General features: G+C 41.8%; 1 protein-coding gene across 5 annotated transcripts in view; it reads right to left on the reverse strand.

Moving 5' to 3' along the window:
- The window catches only part of ABCC5 (ATP binding cassette subfamily C member 5), an 80,223-nt gene that overhangs the window by 12,453 nt on the left and 54,648 nt on the right, over positions 1-13,122 (reverse strand). For all 5 annotated transcript variants that reach the window (XM_043873857.1, XM_043873859.1, XM_043873858.1 and 2 more), the window contains 4 exons: positions 11,943-12,129; positions 10,165-10,254; positions 7,809-7,998; positions 2,659-2,818 (listed from right to left, as the gene is read on the reverse strand). In XM_043873857.1, coding sequence (XP_043729792.1) covers positions 2,659-2,818; positions 7,809-7,998; positions 10,165-10,254; positions 11,943-12,129 — 627 coding nt within the window. The remainder of the gene's footprint in view (positions 1-2,658; positions 2,819-7,808; positions 7,999-10,164; positions 10,255-11,942; positions 12,130-13,122) is intronic.

A 13,122-nucleotide genomic window follows, 5' to 3' on the forward strand; every position in this document is an offset into this window, starting at 1 on the left:
CAGCTGAGGACAACTAGGCCCAATGAGGGGCAGACTAACCACCAGCCAAGCCAGACTGCAGACAGTCCACAAGGATGGAAAGCGAGGGTGGAGGCAAAGAGATAGGCTTCCTGAGACCAGAAAGCATAGGTCCTCTGGGAAAAGAAAAGTATTGCCAGGACCATGAAGAGGGAAGGTCAGCCAAAGTGTTTAGGTCTGGATGAAAACGGACCTCTCTCCTTGGAGATAATCATCTCAGCAAAAGGCAGAGGAAAGCACTGGCTGGCCACAGACACACAGGAGCCCTATAGCTCAAATCCAGACAGCTGGATGAGGCAGGCCTGGATGAGCTATTGGAATGGACTGGATTAGGACGAGCTATTGGACTGGGCTAATCCAGGGAGGGGTATGCCCCTAAATGATCTGGTCTATAATTTATCTGTATTTATACACAGAACAATTCAGACATTTTTATCTTTCGAGATTCTGAGGTTTGTTTGATTTTGGTTTTACCTTGAATTCCCTTCTGATACACTTTAACTGCAAACTGGAATCTCCAGGAGATGTACCCACCCCCAATGCTGGTTAATGGCGGTGGAGATACAGTTCCCAAATTTGGAGTCTCTAGGAGGTAGCTGAGGGAGCAGATGATCTAGTCTGCTCTTGCCTTGGGAAACTCATTACAGGTCTTCTAATTTTCTAAGAACAGCAAAAGAATACCAAACGCTGGATATTCTTTGGGATCTATGAGAAACTTGAGAGGATAAAGGAAAGGTAGAAGGTCTGGGATTGAATTTGTCCTCAGTGTCTACCACTGACTTAAAGTCAAAATTCCAGCGAGCAGAAAATGAAACTTATATGATTTCCTAGGTTTGCACAGCTGACTGACTAAACAGTGCTCCAAGCTCAATGACTAAAAACGTAGGCAGCTGCACCCCAGCCACTGAGCCTGTCCATCAGGTGGCAACACATCTCTGGAGCTGATAACAAACGCCCCCGACTCCAACAAAGGCTGTGCTTCCACAATGTTCCACAAATAGCAGCCAGCAGGTCAGTTCTTAACCGTTAACTCCAGAAGCTGAGTCACAGACCTAAATGAAGTGCTGTAAAAATGTGAAACGAGCACTGATACTTCTTGGTAGCAGCATATTCATGGGAAGTCTATAACATGTCTTACTTTCTAGTTCTCTTCTAAATGGTGATTTTAAAAAAATAAGAAAAATACGTTTTTTTTGTCCTGAGCCAAAAATCATTAGGCCAATTTTATTCTCAAAGGCATTCCCGTGGCACCTAAAAATAGAGAGATTTACAGGAAGGAAGAGCAGATTTGGTAATATCTCTCAATTTCTTTAGACTTAAGTCTTCAATAAATTCTAATTCTCTTTGATGCTGTTTGTTTGACCTTGTTATTTACTTACCCAAAGGAAATGACTTATCATCATCAAAACTACCTGCAATTTGGGAGACCAGGGTTCAATCCCTGGGTGGGAAAGATCCCCTGGAGAAGGGAATGGCAACCCAATTCAGTATCCTTGCCTGAAGAAGTCCATGGGGTTGCAAAGAGTCAGACATGACTGAGTGACTAACATTTTCACTTATCATCATCAACAGAGCCAGTCCGTACTATACAAATTCACTAGTGTTTTAGAGAAATGTCCAAATAAACACATCCAAGAATACTGACCCCACATAAATGTAGGTAAGAATTCAGTTTATCTACCAAACCTCCTCAAATCAGTGAGTTCAAATGCCATTTCTAAAAGTGGTAGGGGATGGGGGGGACAAGTCTGTTTCAAAGACAATTCTGAACACTGTGGTTATTTGAAATTGAAATTAAATTGGTACCCTTTCTTGGAAGCTGCTAAAAAGTAAAGAGGAAATGGCAATATCACTTTTACAGTGATTTTAAAAAAAGAAATGCTATCTAGGTCAACTATATGGTTGAAGCTATTTTTATTTAGAGAGTCAACTTAAATAGAAATGGACACATTATGGAAACCCACTGTTTTTAGGAGGCAAAAGCTTCAGGCTAGCCTGATAAAGTGCAGGAAAAGACACTGGGGTTAAACGTATTTCCTTCTTAGTTACTGTTATAACAGGTCAAGAGAAGAAATGTTTTCTTTGGCAATCTGGCAGATTTCAGAGAGGGGCATCATTCCAGAGCAAGAACCAAAAGTCTGCGGAAGATACTAGAAAATGAGAAACCATGAGTAGTAATAATGCCTGAAAACCATCGAGAGAACTGCAGCTCTTGAGTGTCCCTAGGAGAGAGGACAGCGAGGCATGATGGTAGCTGCTTCCATGCACAGAATGCTCACCCTCTGCCAGCCTCCACACTTCTATAAAATCTGTACAGATTCATTCAATCATCACAACAACAGATCTTAGTAACATCCCCATTTCATGGAGGAGGAAACAAGCTTAGGAGTGGCTAAGTAACTTGTCTGAAGACAGAGAGTCCAGATCTCTCTGACTTCTTACCATCCCGCTGCAGGGCCCTGGGGTCCTGCTCAACTAATGAGGTGACTCGTACTGTGGAACTGCTCTTCCTGCAACAGGGAGTGCATGGTGTTGGGAAAGTGCCGCACCAGAGGCCACTAGATCTCAGTCCCCGGTGGGGCTCTATCCCGCTCACCTGGCCTGCAACACGGCACGAAGCACACGGTGCTGAGGTCTCACCTGACAGTACCGCTGAACAGCACCGGCTCCTGGGGAATGATGGAGAGCTTGCTCCGGAGGTCAGCAAGGCCAATGTCACTGATTCTCACTCCATCAATCTTGATGCAGCCTCCACACAACTCCACCAGGCGGAAAAGGGCCATGCCCAGAGAGGACTTCCCTGATGAGTCAGAAGACAGGCAAGAGTCATTCAATTGGCAAATTCTGGGAAGACAAAACTGGCTTCTTCTCAGGGCAACATCATCTATTTTTCTATTTCTGTTCAATCATTATTTCGATGGATAATGTAGATAACTCAGATAATGTAGAAAGTGATAGCCAGAAAAACAAAAACAAAAAACCAGGAACTCTCTGGAGCTACCAAGCATATACACTTATACAACATACTGCAGCCTGAGAAGGAGTGGGAGGGACACTATCCTGAGAGTAAAATGGAAAAACTTCTCCTTTTCACCTTAGGCACAGGTACACAGGGTTTAATGCTTCTTAGGCAAAAACCAAGAGCTAGGAGCTTGAGGCAAGTCAGAGGACAAGCTGTTGTCCCTCTTCTGTCCCCTTACCTCAGCAGAGAAAAACAGGACAAGGCCTTTCACTGCCACGAAGCTAGGGAAGGGAGAAGTTCTAGGCTAAACACACAAGGAAAGGAGTTTTGGATTTGAGAAAATGAGTGACTGTAGATTCTCTACCATGATAGGAAAATGTAGAAAAGCAGGTTTGGGAGATAAAATAGCAAGTTCAGGATCACAGTGATAGGCATAATAGCCTTTCATAATTGACTCGTCATTTAAAAAACGATATAAATAATTCAAGCAGATAATATCAATTTCCCATAATCTCACTAGTGCTTTAAAAAAAATTATGTATGTACATATCTATTTATTTATTTGGCTACAGTGGGTCTTAGTTGTGCGATCTTTTTTTTTAAGTTGCTGCATGTGGAGTCTAGTTCCTTGACTAGGGATTAGACCCAGGACCCCTGCCTGCACTAGGAGCACAGAGTAGCAGCCACTGCACCACCAGGAAAGTCCTGCTTTTTTGGGGGGGGCACATTTCCTTTTAGCTTGTTTCCTTAAGAGTTGAGATGATACCAGAGAAATATTGTAATTATCTTTTCCACTTAACATTACATAGCAAGCACTCAATTATATTACTACCTTTTTGAGATAAAATTTTGGTGGCTGCAATAATTTCCACTATGTGGCTGTATTCTTATTTAACCAGTCCTCTAATGTTGCACATGTGGTTTAATTAAAACTTACTAGAATAATGCTATAGGGCTTCCTAGGTGGCTCAGTGGTAAAGAATCTGCCTGCCAAGTTTGATCCCTGGGTCAGGAAAATCCCCTGGAGAATGAAATGACAACCCACTCCAGTATTCTTGCTGGGAAAATCCTATGGACAGAGGAACCTGGCAGGCTACAGACCATGGGGTTGCAGAGAGTCGGACATGACTTAGTGACCAAACAGCAGCAGCAGAATAATGCTATGGTAAACTTGTCATCACTCAGACTGCTCCTACCTCAGAAAATTTCCTTGAAACAGATTCTGAGAACTGAAACTACTTTGTTAAATATTTACACATATATTTAAAAAGCTCAGTGCTCTTCCCCCATCAAAAAAAAAAAAGTTCGACATACTCCTGTCTATCTTTCTGCAAGTCAGACCCACAATTTAGATGCAGAACTATGGGTTTTTAGCTGTTTGAGCAGTTTTCCTGGTTGTCTTTACTAAAAAAAAAAAAAAAAAAAAAAAAAAAAAACAGGGGCCCCGCCCCCGCCCGCTGTGCGCGCGCTGGCCGGGCAGCATGGCGGCGGCGGTGGGCGCCCCCCCAAAAAAAAAAAAAAAAAACACAAAAAAAACCTTTTTTAAACTAGTTTATTTATCTATTTATTTACTTAAAAAAATTTTTTTTTTAATTTTTTGGCCATACCCTGAGGCATACAGGATCTTAGCTCCCCGATCAGGGATCAAACCTATACCCCCTGCATTGGAAGCCAGAGTCTTAACCACTGGACTGCCAGTGAAGTCCTAGTTTTCTGGTTCTAGACCCTCCTTCCCTGCTCTGCCTCCATGTTCTGAAAGACTTCTCATGGCAGCCTCCTGACTGTCTACTGAGAGGTCAGTGAGGATACAAATATCTGTTTTGCCCCAGTGTCTGTAGCCCCAGACCTGATGTCTAGATTAGACCCCTGTCAAACAATCTCTGGGAACCCTGACTGTCCATCTCCCTATGGCAGGGGTCTTCATGTCCATCTGCAAGTTGGGAAACCTGAGTCCATGTAGCAGAACAGTTCTCAAGGAGCCTTTCCTTCTGGGAGTAGCTTTTTCAGGACTGGGGGATCTGGCTAGTGGTCTTTTACCCAGGTAGAATGGAGGAGATGAAGGGCCCCCTTCAGTGCCAAGGCAGTGGTTCAAGATTTAAGATGCTCAAATAAATGGTGCTCAAAGGAAGGAACAGTGCTCAAATAAATAGGTTAAGTTGTTCTGTTTTAACAAAAGATCTGAGTCTAGACTACCTTTGCGCAGATGGAATGTGCTGGTAAAAAAAGCAATGATGTCCTCACAGTGGTTATAACCACGGCAGAGATTCAGGACCTATGTCACAGTCTTGAAAGAACCTCATTAGGATTACAGTTTAGACTTTGTAAGTCAGGCTATTTAGAATTATTTTATTTTTGTTTATTTCTCATCTGCTTATACTTTATTAAAGTCTTGGTGAAAATGCTGATCTGTCTTACTGTATTAAAAGGACATCACAAGAAGGGAGGCCAGAGGTTTCAGGGGAGCAGTGCACCCCTAGGGGGCCAATGCAGCAGAGGGAATCTATGGGAGAGGGCGAAGTAAGAGCCATGGGTACAGTCATCCTCATGGCTGGACATTCTCTCTCCAGTGTAAAAACCTAGAGGCCGTATCTTGTTTTGACATGAAATAATGCCTTCAATGAGGCAGCAGGAAATAGCTTTTTCTTTTCTGCTTACCACATTCTTTAAAGTAAATTGGCTAGAAAAGACTTTTTTTTAACTTTTTAGAAAAAAAAAGCTAAAGGAGTTTTGATGCCAAGGGAGCAGAGCCCAGAAAGCTCAAGAGAAGTGACTCAGAGAAAACTCTTACACAAGGGTGAACAGGTTAGTGAAAGAAGACAAGACTCAATCTTGAAATGTTATTCAGGAAAGAAAGAGGGAAAGAAACACACTTCTAAGAATAGTAGGGGGAAAAAAAAAAAAAAGAATAGTAGGGAACTAAAATGCCTAAAATGATGGCCTATTCTCTATTTATTTACAACTGATGTCAGATCAAGAAAATAATTTGTCTTTTTTTTTTTAATTTCTGTCTTCAAAGGAACATAGATTCCTTATTTAGAGCTATGTTGCCTTCTAATAAATATGAGACTATACTTGTAACACATCACAAAGACCTTAAGCTTTTTGTATATTTTGACTTCATAGAAATAAGGATGTTACTGTGGTGCTATTCTTAAAAGCAAAAAATTGACAACAACTCACTGCCCTTCAATTGGATCTGGGTTAATATAAATTATGGTACATCCATAAAACAGAATTTTATATCATATTACATAGAAAGCATGTCATAGAATATTAATTGACATGGAAAATATGTAGTAATTTTATAAATAGGCCATGAAACAGTGTGTGTAAAAGTACCACATTTTTGTAAAATACATTTGTTGATAGCCTAATAAGATATCCACCAAAATACTAGTAGTTAATTATCTCTGGGTAGTGGAGTAATGGGTACCTTTCACCTTTTGTACTTTGCTATACGTTTCCAGAAATATATCTACTTCTGCTTTATTGACTATGCCAAAGCCTTTAACTGTGTGGATCACAACAAAATGTGGAAAATTCTTCAAGAGATGGAAATACCAGACCACCTGACCTGCCTCCTGAGAAATCTGTATGCAGGTCAAGAAGCAACAGTTAGAATTGGACATGGAACAACCGACTGGTTCCAAATTAGGAAAGAGTACGTCAAGGCTGTATACTGTCACTCTGCTTATTTAACTTACATGCAGAGTACATAATGCAAAATGCTGGGTTGGATGAAGCACAAACTGGAATCAAGATTGCCAGGAGAAATATCAGTAACCTCAGATATGCAGATGACACCACCCTTATGGCAGAAAGTGAAGAGGAACTGAAGAGCCTCTTGATGAAAGTGAGAGAGGAGAGTGAAAAAGCTGGTTTAAAACTCAACATTCAAAAAATTATGATCATGGCATCTGGGCCCATAGCTTCATGGCACATAGACGGGGAAAGAATGGAAGCAGTAACAGACTTTATTTTCTTGGGCTCCAAAATCTCTGCAGATGGTGACTGCAGACATGAAATTAAGACGCTTGCTCCTTGGAAGAAAATCTATGAGAAACCTCAACAGCATATTGAAAAGCAAAGACATTACTTTGCCAACAAAGGTCCGTCTTGTCAAAGCTATGGTTTTTCTAGTAGTCATGGATGGATATGAGATATGAGATATGAGAGTTGGACCACAAGAAAGCTGAGCACCAAAGAATTGATGCTTTTGAACTGTGGTATTGGAGAAGACTCTTGAGAGTCCCTTGGACTGCAAAGAGATCAAACAGTCAATCCTAAAGGAAATCAGTCCTGAATATTCATTGGAAGGACTGATGTTGAAGCTGAAGCTCCAATACTTTGACCACCTGAGGTGAAGAACTGACTCACTGGAGAAGACCCTGATGCTAGGAAAGATTGAAGGCAGGAGGAGAAGGGGATGACAGAGAATGAGATCGTTGGATGGCATCACTGACTCGATGGACATGAGTTTGAACAAGCTCCGGGACCTGGCGATGGACAAGGAGGCCTGGCGTGATGCAGTCCATGGGGTTGCAAAATGTCGAACATGACTGAGCAACTGAACTGAACTGAACTGACACGTTTCAAGTGCTCTGCATTGAGAATGTATACTTTGATGATTAGAAAAAAATATTAAATGTTTTGAAGCAGTGTTGAAAATAAACCTCAAAAAGTGGTTTCAGAGACCCGAGACACTAATTACACATCTAACAGGAATCTGGTTTGAAGAGATGAGAGTGATACTCAATAAACAGCAAATCATGGGCCTTAACCTTGACTCTGGTTGATTTAAACGTTTCCTCAGAGAGGTGATCCTTACCTGATCCTGTTCGACCCACGATGCCAATCTTCTCCTTGGGTTTGATGGTGAAGGACACTTTCTTCAAGACCAGAGGGAGATTTTCTTGGTACCTCATCTCTGCATTCTCAAAGGTGATCTCTCCTTCCTGGGGCCAGTCAGGGGAGGGAGCCTTATTCTTAATTCTGGCAGGTGCTTCCAAAGATAGAGTCTGGGGAGACAGAAAAGGCCAGTTCAGACTGACCACAGATTCTAGGGTAGCTGCAAGGCTGTCACAGAAGTAAGACCAGGATACCCACAGCAACAACAGAGACAGCTGCTGCCCTGTTCCCTTGCTGTGAAAGAGTCCCTGGCAGTAAACACTCATCACCAACAAACTAGAGAGAGACAGAGAACGATTGCCTCTACCCTTGGCAGTTTACAATGGCCTTCTATCCCTCTTCAGCCACAGCAGATTTTAGTGGAATTCTTTGAAAACATTTCCCTTGAAACAGGGTTCCATCATTTGAAAACCAATGGCCTAAACCCAAAGGAGCAAAACTAGCATTCATGGAACATTTAATGAGAGCCCAGCATCCTGAGCCATCTCAGTTAAACCAGGAGACTCAGACACTAATCCCAACTCTACCACTAACAGCTGTGTGAACTGGATATACCAATTCTTCAATCTTTGTCTTAGTTTCTCATCTGTAAACTCTAGGGACTGGATTAGATGATTTTAGAAATCCATTCCAGCTTAAAAATACTGTGTTTAATAATAATTATTGGGTAATTTTGGTCATCTATAGTCACACCTCCCCATGTTTTTAAAACTCTCTGGTGTTAGTCATGGAGCCTATAGCCTCACAGGGAAGTAAAGGTCAAAGACTGCAGTGCTCTGGTGGGTTGGGGTAGGGACTCAAGTCTAAAATTTTGTGTTGGGACAGGGTTCCACGTTGTGGATGGGCAGCAGGGAACCAGTTCTCAGGAATGTATTGATTTGTGCAAAGTACACTCTGTACCATGGCTGACCATCACCCTGACCTTTCTAGCAAGAGACCCACACCAATAGTGATACTAAATCAAACACAACATGTAACACACACAAACTGCCCACAGACCAGAGCACCCAGTCAAGAGGCTCATGTATAAACATAAACGGCTATTAGCAGGTTTATCAGATAGCTGAAACTCCAATACTTTGGCCACCTCATGAGAAGTGTTGACTCATTGGAAAAGACCCTGATGCTGGGAGGGATTGGGGGCAGGAGGAGAAGGGGACGACAGAGGATGAGATAGCTGGATGGCATCACCGACTCGATGGACATGAGTTTGAGTAAACTCTAGGAGTTGGTGATGGACAGGGAGGCCTGGCGCGCTGTGATTCACGGGGTCACAGAGTCAGACACGACTGAGCGACTGAACTGAACTGAACTGATCAGTTAGCTATCTGCCTTTCTTTCTGATAATAATCATTTATAAGTTTAAGAAATATCCTACAACTGATCAGTTTCATTGCCAAAACAAATCAGTGGGACATGTCTCTGCTAGAAAAGGCAGTTACATAACATACTAGTTCTCAGTGAAAAGGCAGTTCTTCAAAACAGTGTTTCTAAGTCAACATTATAGTTGGAAGTTGAAATGTATTCTGCCCATGTAAATAATGATATAAATGAAGATAAAGTCTCTGGGCAGTTTGCAAAATAGGTAACTCCTGAGAAATGAGTTCAACGTGAGAATGTTAACTACTCAGGACTCTGCTTCTCTCTACAGAAAATTGCTTTCAGAGTTTGAACTAGGAGGAAAACACTCTCCCACTGCAGGATTGCAGGGGTTCCTGGGGGAAGGTGGGAAGAGCTGGATCATCTCAGTACCAATACAGTTAACTGGTTTCTGAACTGTGAACACAGTATGGAATTAGGCATGGAGCCTTTGAAACTCCAGAAGTCTGGGTCCTATCCCAAACCTATTGTATCAGAATCTTTAGAGATGAGGCCCATGTTAGTCTTTGCCTCAAGTTCCGTATGAGATTCTGATGGCCATCCCTGGTTAAGAACCAAATGAACTAGACTAAGACTTGAAATAACAGCTGGTTTTAAATAGTATAAGGAAAATATTACATTAGTCTGCTTAACTGAATTAATGAGGTTAGGAACACTTTGGAAATTAGCTGATGAATGTGAGCTCTCAATCAGACACAATTCACAAATATACTTAGAAAATCTTATGATATTCTCTTTTGCATTCCATGCATACTGGAGAGATTGCTGCCTCTCCTGTGGGACAAGATGAGGCAGAGAAAACAAGCATCTTCCTGGGACATTCATTCCAGGCAGTAAAAGGGTAAAACTGCTGCATGAAAAATCAGATTGCAGCAGAAGGCCTGTAGGAGCCTGACCTTGATATAGTGGTTGATCCTCTCCACTGAGGTGAAGCGAGCTTCTGTCTCCGATGCCAGTCTGACAGTAAACTGGAACAGCCCTGTCAACTGATCATGGAAAACAACAATCCAAGAGAGAATTTATTATTAATATACACCAAGGGAACGCCAGCAAACCTCCTTCATCTAAGGGACCACAACTCAATTGTGAGAACTAACTGTGGATAGACAGCAGCTGGCTTTAGGGACCAGATCATTCTTTAAGTGTTTAAGACAATGCCTAATAGTCCCCAGTCAACTGCAACTCTCAGTGAATCCAGGTGGCACTGTAGTACTGGCACTAACTTTTCTATACCTAAAGGCTTTCTGTCTGTTTTTACATTTCCAGAAATTCAGCTGTAGCTGAATAACTTCTGGGCTTCATAATTGTACCTATACCTGGATATAGCAGCCACAATAAATGGAGACTGTATCAACCTGTGAGCAGCAGTGAAAATGCTTCCAGGAAGGTCAACAGAAACGAGGCTGGGCCAAAACTGAATGCAGAGCCCCAGTCTGTGTACCCCAGACTCAGTACTCTGAAACAGAGTATATATAACACAGATTTCTCCCACCCCTCACCCCCAGCCCTTCAAGAATCAAGTTAAGTCTGCAAGATATGGACAAATACCTTTGAGTATCTGTAAAGATATAGATCTCTTCTTAGGTTTCCTCTGGCCACTTATTTTTATCTTTCCAATATAGAAAAATGTCAAACATATACAAGAATAGACAGCACAGTATAACGGGCTCCTACGTATCAGACATTCACCTTAAAAAAATTACCAACTTACAACCAGCATTGTTTCATCTGTACCACCCCATCCTTTCATATATCTGGAATCCAATCTCATATAGCCTAAGTCTTATCCACAAATACTTCAGCTTCTATCTCTCTAAAATATAAAGTCTCCTTGAAAACCATTGCCACATCTGGAAAAAGTTAGTAACAATTCTTTATCATCTTTAACTATCTAGTCAGTGCTAAGTTCCCAGTTGTTCTTTGAGCTATTTGAAGATCTTCAACCATCCCTAAGAACTAAAAATGTTTATGTATGTAACAGTATTGGGAAAATTTGGGGCCTGAAAATAAAACACACAGAAGTAGTATATTGAGGATATGTATTTCTTAGAAGACTAGGAAGAGGCCAGAGAAGAAAGAGTAGTGAAGACACAAATCTACAATTAAAAAACAATTTTCAAAATCTGTTTATTTAAGAAAAAACAGCACCTACTTCATAAGCACATGCAACAGAGTTAAATCCCTTTATTCCCATAAAGTCAACCTTTAGCATTCGTGGGGAATTGGTTCCAGGATTCTGTCAAAAATCCAAGGATGCTCAAGTTCCTTATATAAAATAGCCTAGTAATTGCCTACAACCTACAGACATCCTCCTGTATCCTTTAAGTCATCTCTAGATTACTTATAATACCTAATGCAATGTAAAGACTTGGTAAATAGCTATAAATACAAAGTGCTACATAAATAGTTGTACATCTATAGTAAATTCAGTTTTCGGAATTGTCTGGAATTTCCCCTCCCAAATATCTTTGATCTGCAGTTGGTTGACTCTATGGATGCAGAACTCAGGGATGCGGAGGGCTGACTGTGTTCCAGTCCACAGTGCTACTGCCAAAGCAGATGGGGAGAAGCTCTAGGAGCCAAAGGTAAAACAATAGCTTAGGGTAGAGCCACCTGCCAGGCCTCTCCTAGGCCAACGTATGAGAAAGACAATGTCCTCATCCCAAAGACTAACCTGCACAGCATAGGAGATGGCAAGCCCTGCGTAGGCTGGGGGAATCTGCCCGTGCATGAGAACAATCATCAGCCCAGTGGTGCTGATCAGGGCAATGCTGATGAGGTCCAGCCGCACCGCCAGCCACCGCATCGCACAAGTGAACAGGAAGAAAGGACTCTGGTTGTTATCCAGTAGCTCCTGGTACCTGAGAGGAAGACAGAACACCTAATAAAGTAAATAAAGTGCCACACAACCCTGGTCATGGAGGATGCGAAAGCACTGGTGAGTTCTGGGTAGAGGGCTAATACTAAAGTATAACACCACTACTGCTTGTAACCAGGAGAGTGATACGGAAACTTAAGGAGTGCAGAGTATTCCAGGCTCCACACACAGGAAGACATGGGGGGTTTCTAGTTTTACCCTTTGAAAGAAACATATTCAAGATACTAGGAAAAACATATCTACTTCAACAGCACAGGGAAAGCAGAAGGGAAGAAGACCAAATAAAGAGGCTGTTTAAGCTTTAGAGAATTGTTTTAGGTCAGTGGTCATTTTCTTGAGGAAAGAGAGGTTACAAATGCAAACTGGAGAATTGGCACAAGAGCAGGAAAAAGACTCTTGGACTGAATACAAGAACGTGGAAATGGTCTGCTGACAAACTGGTTTCCTAAGGCCATGGAGCAAAGCACCAGAGGCAGTGAGTGAGTTACACCAGAACAGAAAGACCGAGACAGCCTTTGTCACTGCAGGAGGGAGACCCTCTGTCATCAGGGGTCCTAGAGAGCAGCTCTCACCCCACCTGAGGGTCTGGGGTCACACAAAACTCGAACTCCAGAGTGGGAGGCCTGGGTAGGCAAAGATACTTTGTCTTAAAGAAAATCTCTTTCCTCCTTATAAGAAGATATGTGCACTTTAGAGAAAATTTAGGAAACACAATAAAAAAAGGGAAATGTAAAATTCCAGTACTCTCACCACTCAGCTAAAACCAGAATCCATATTCTGCTGCATTTCCTCCCAGTATTTTTTCCAATGCCCTCCTGTTTATGTGGGTACATACCTACACATGTACACAGTCAACATATTCTCCTTTTTTCTTGCTTGAAGTTAGGATACATTTTTCAGAATTATTTAACCAAACCTTCCTATGCTAGAGTTACTTTATAATGTTAATTACTTAATTTTTGGAATGAACTACATA

Source organism: Cervus elaphus, chromosome 19, assembly GCF_910594005.1.
Source record: "Cervus elaphus chromosome 19, mCerEla1.1, whole genome shotgun sequence".
NCBI classification, from domain to species: domain Eukaryota; kingdom Metazoa; phylum Chordata; class Mammalia; order Artiodactyla; family Cervidae; genus Cervus; species Cervus elaphus.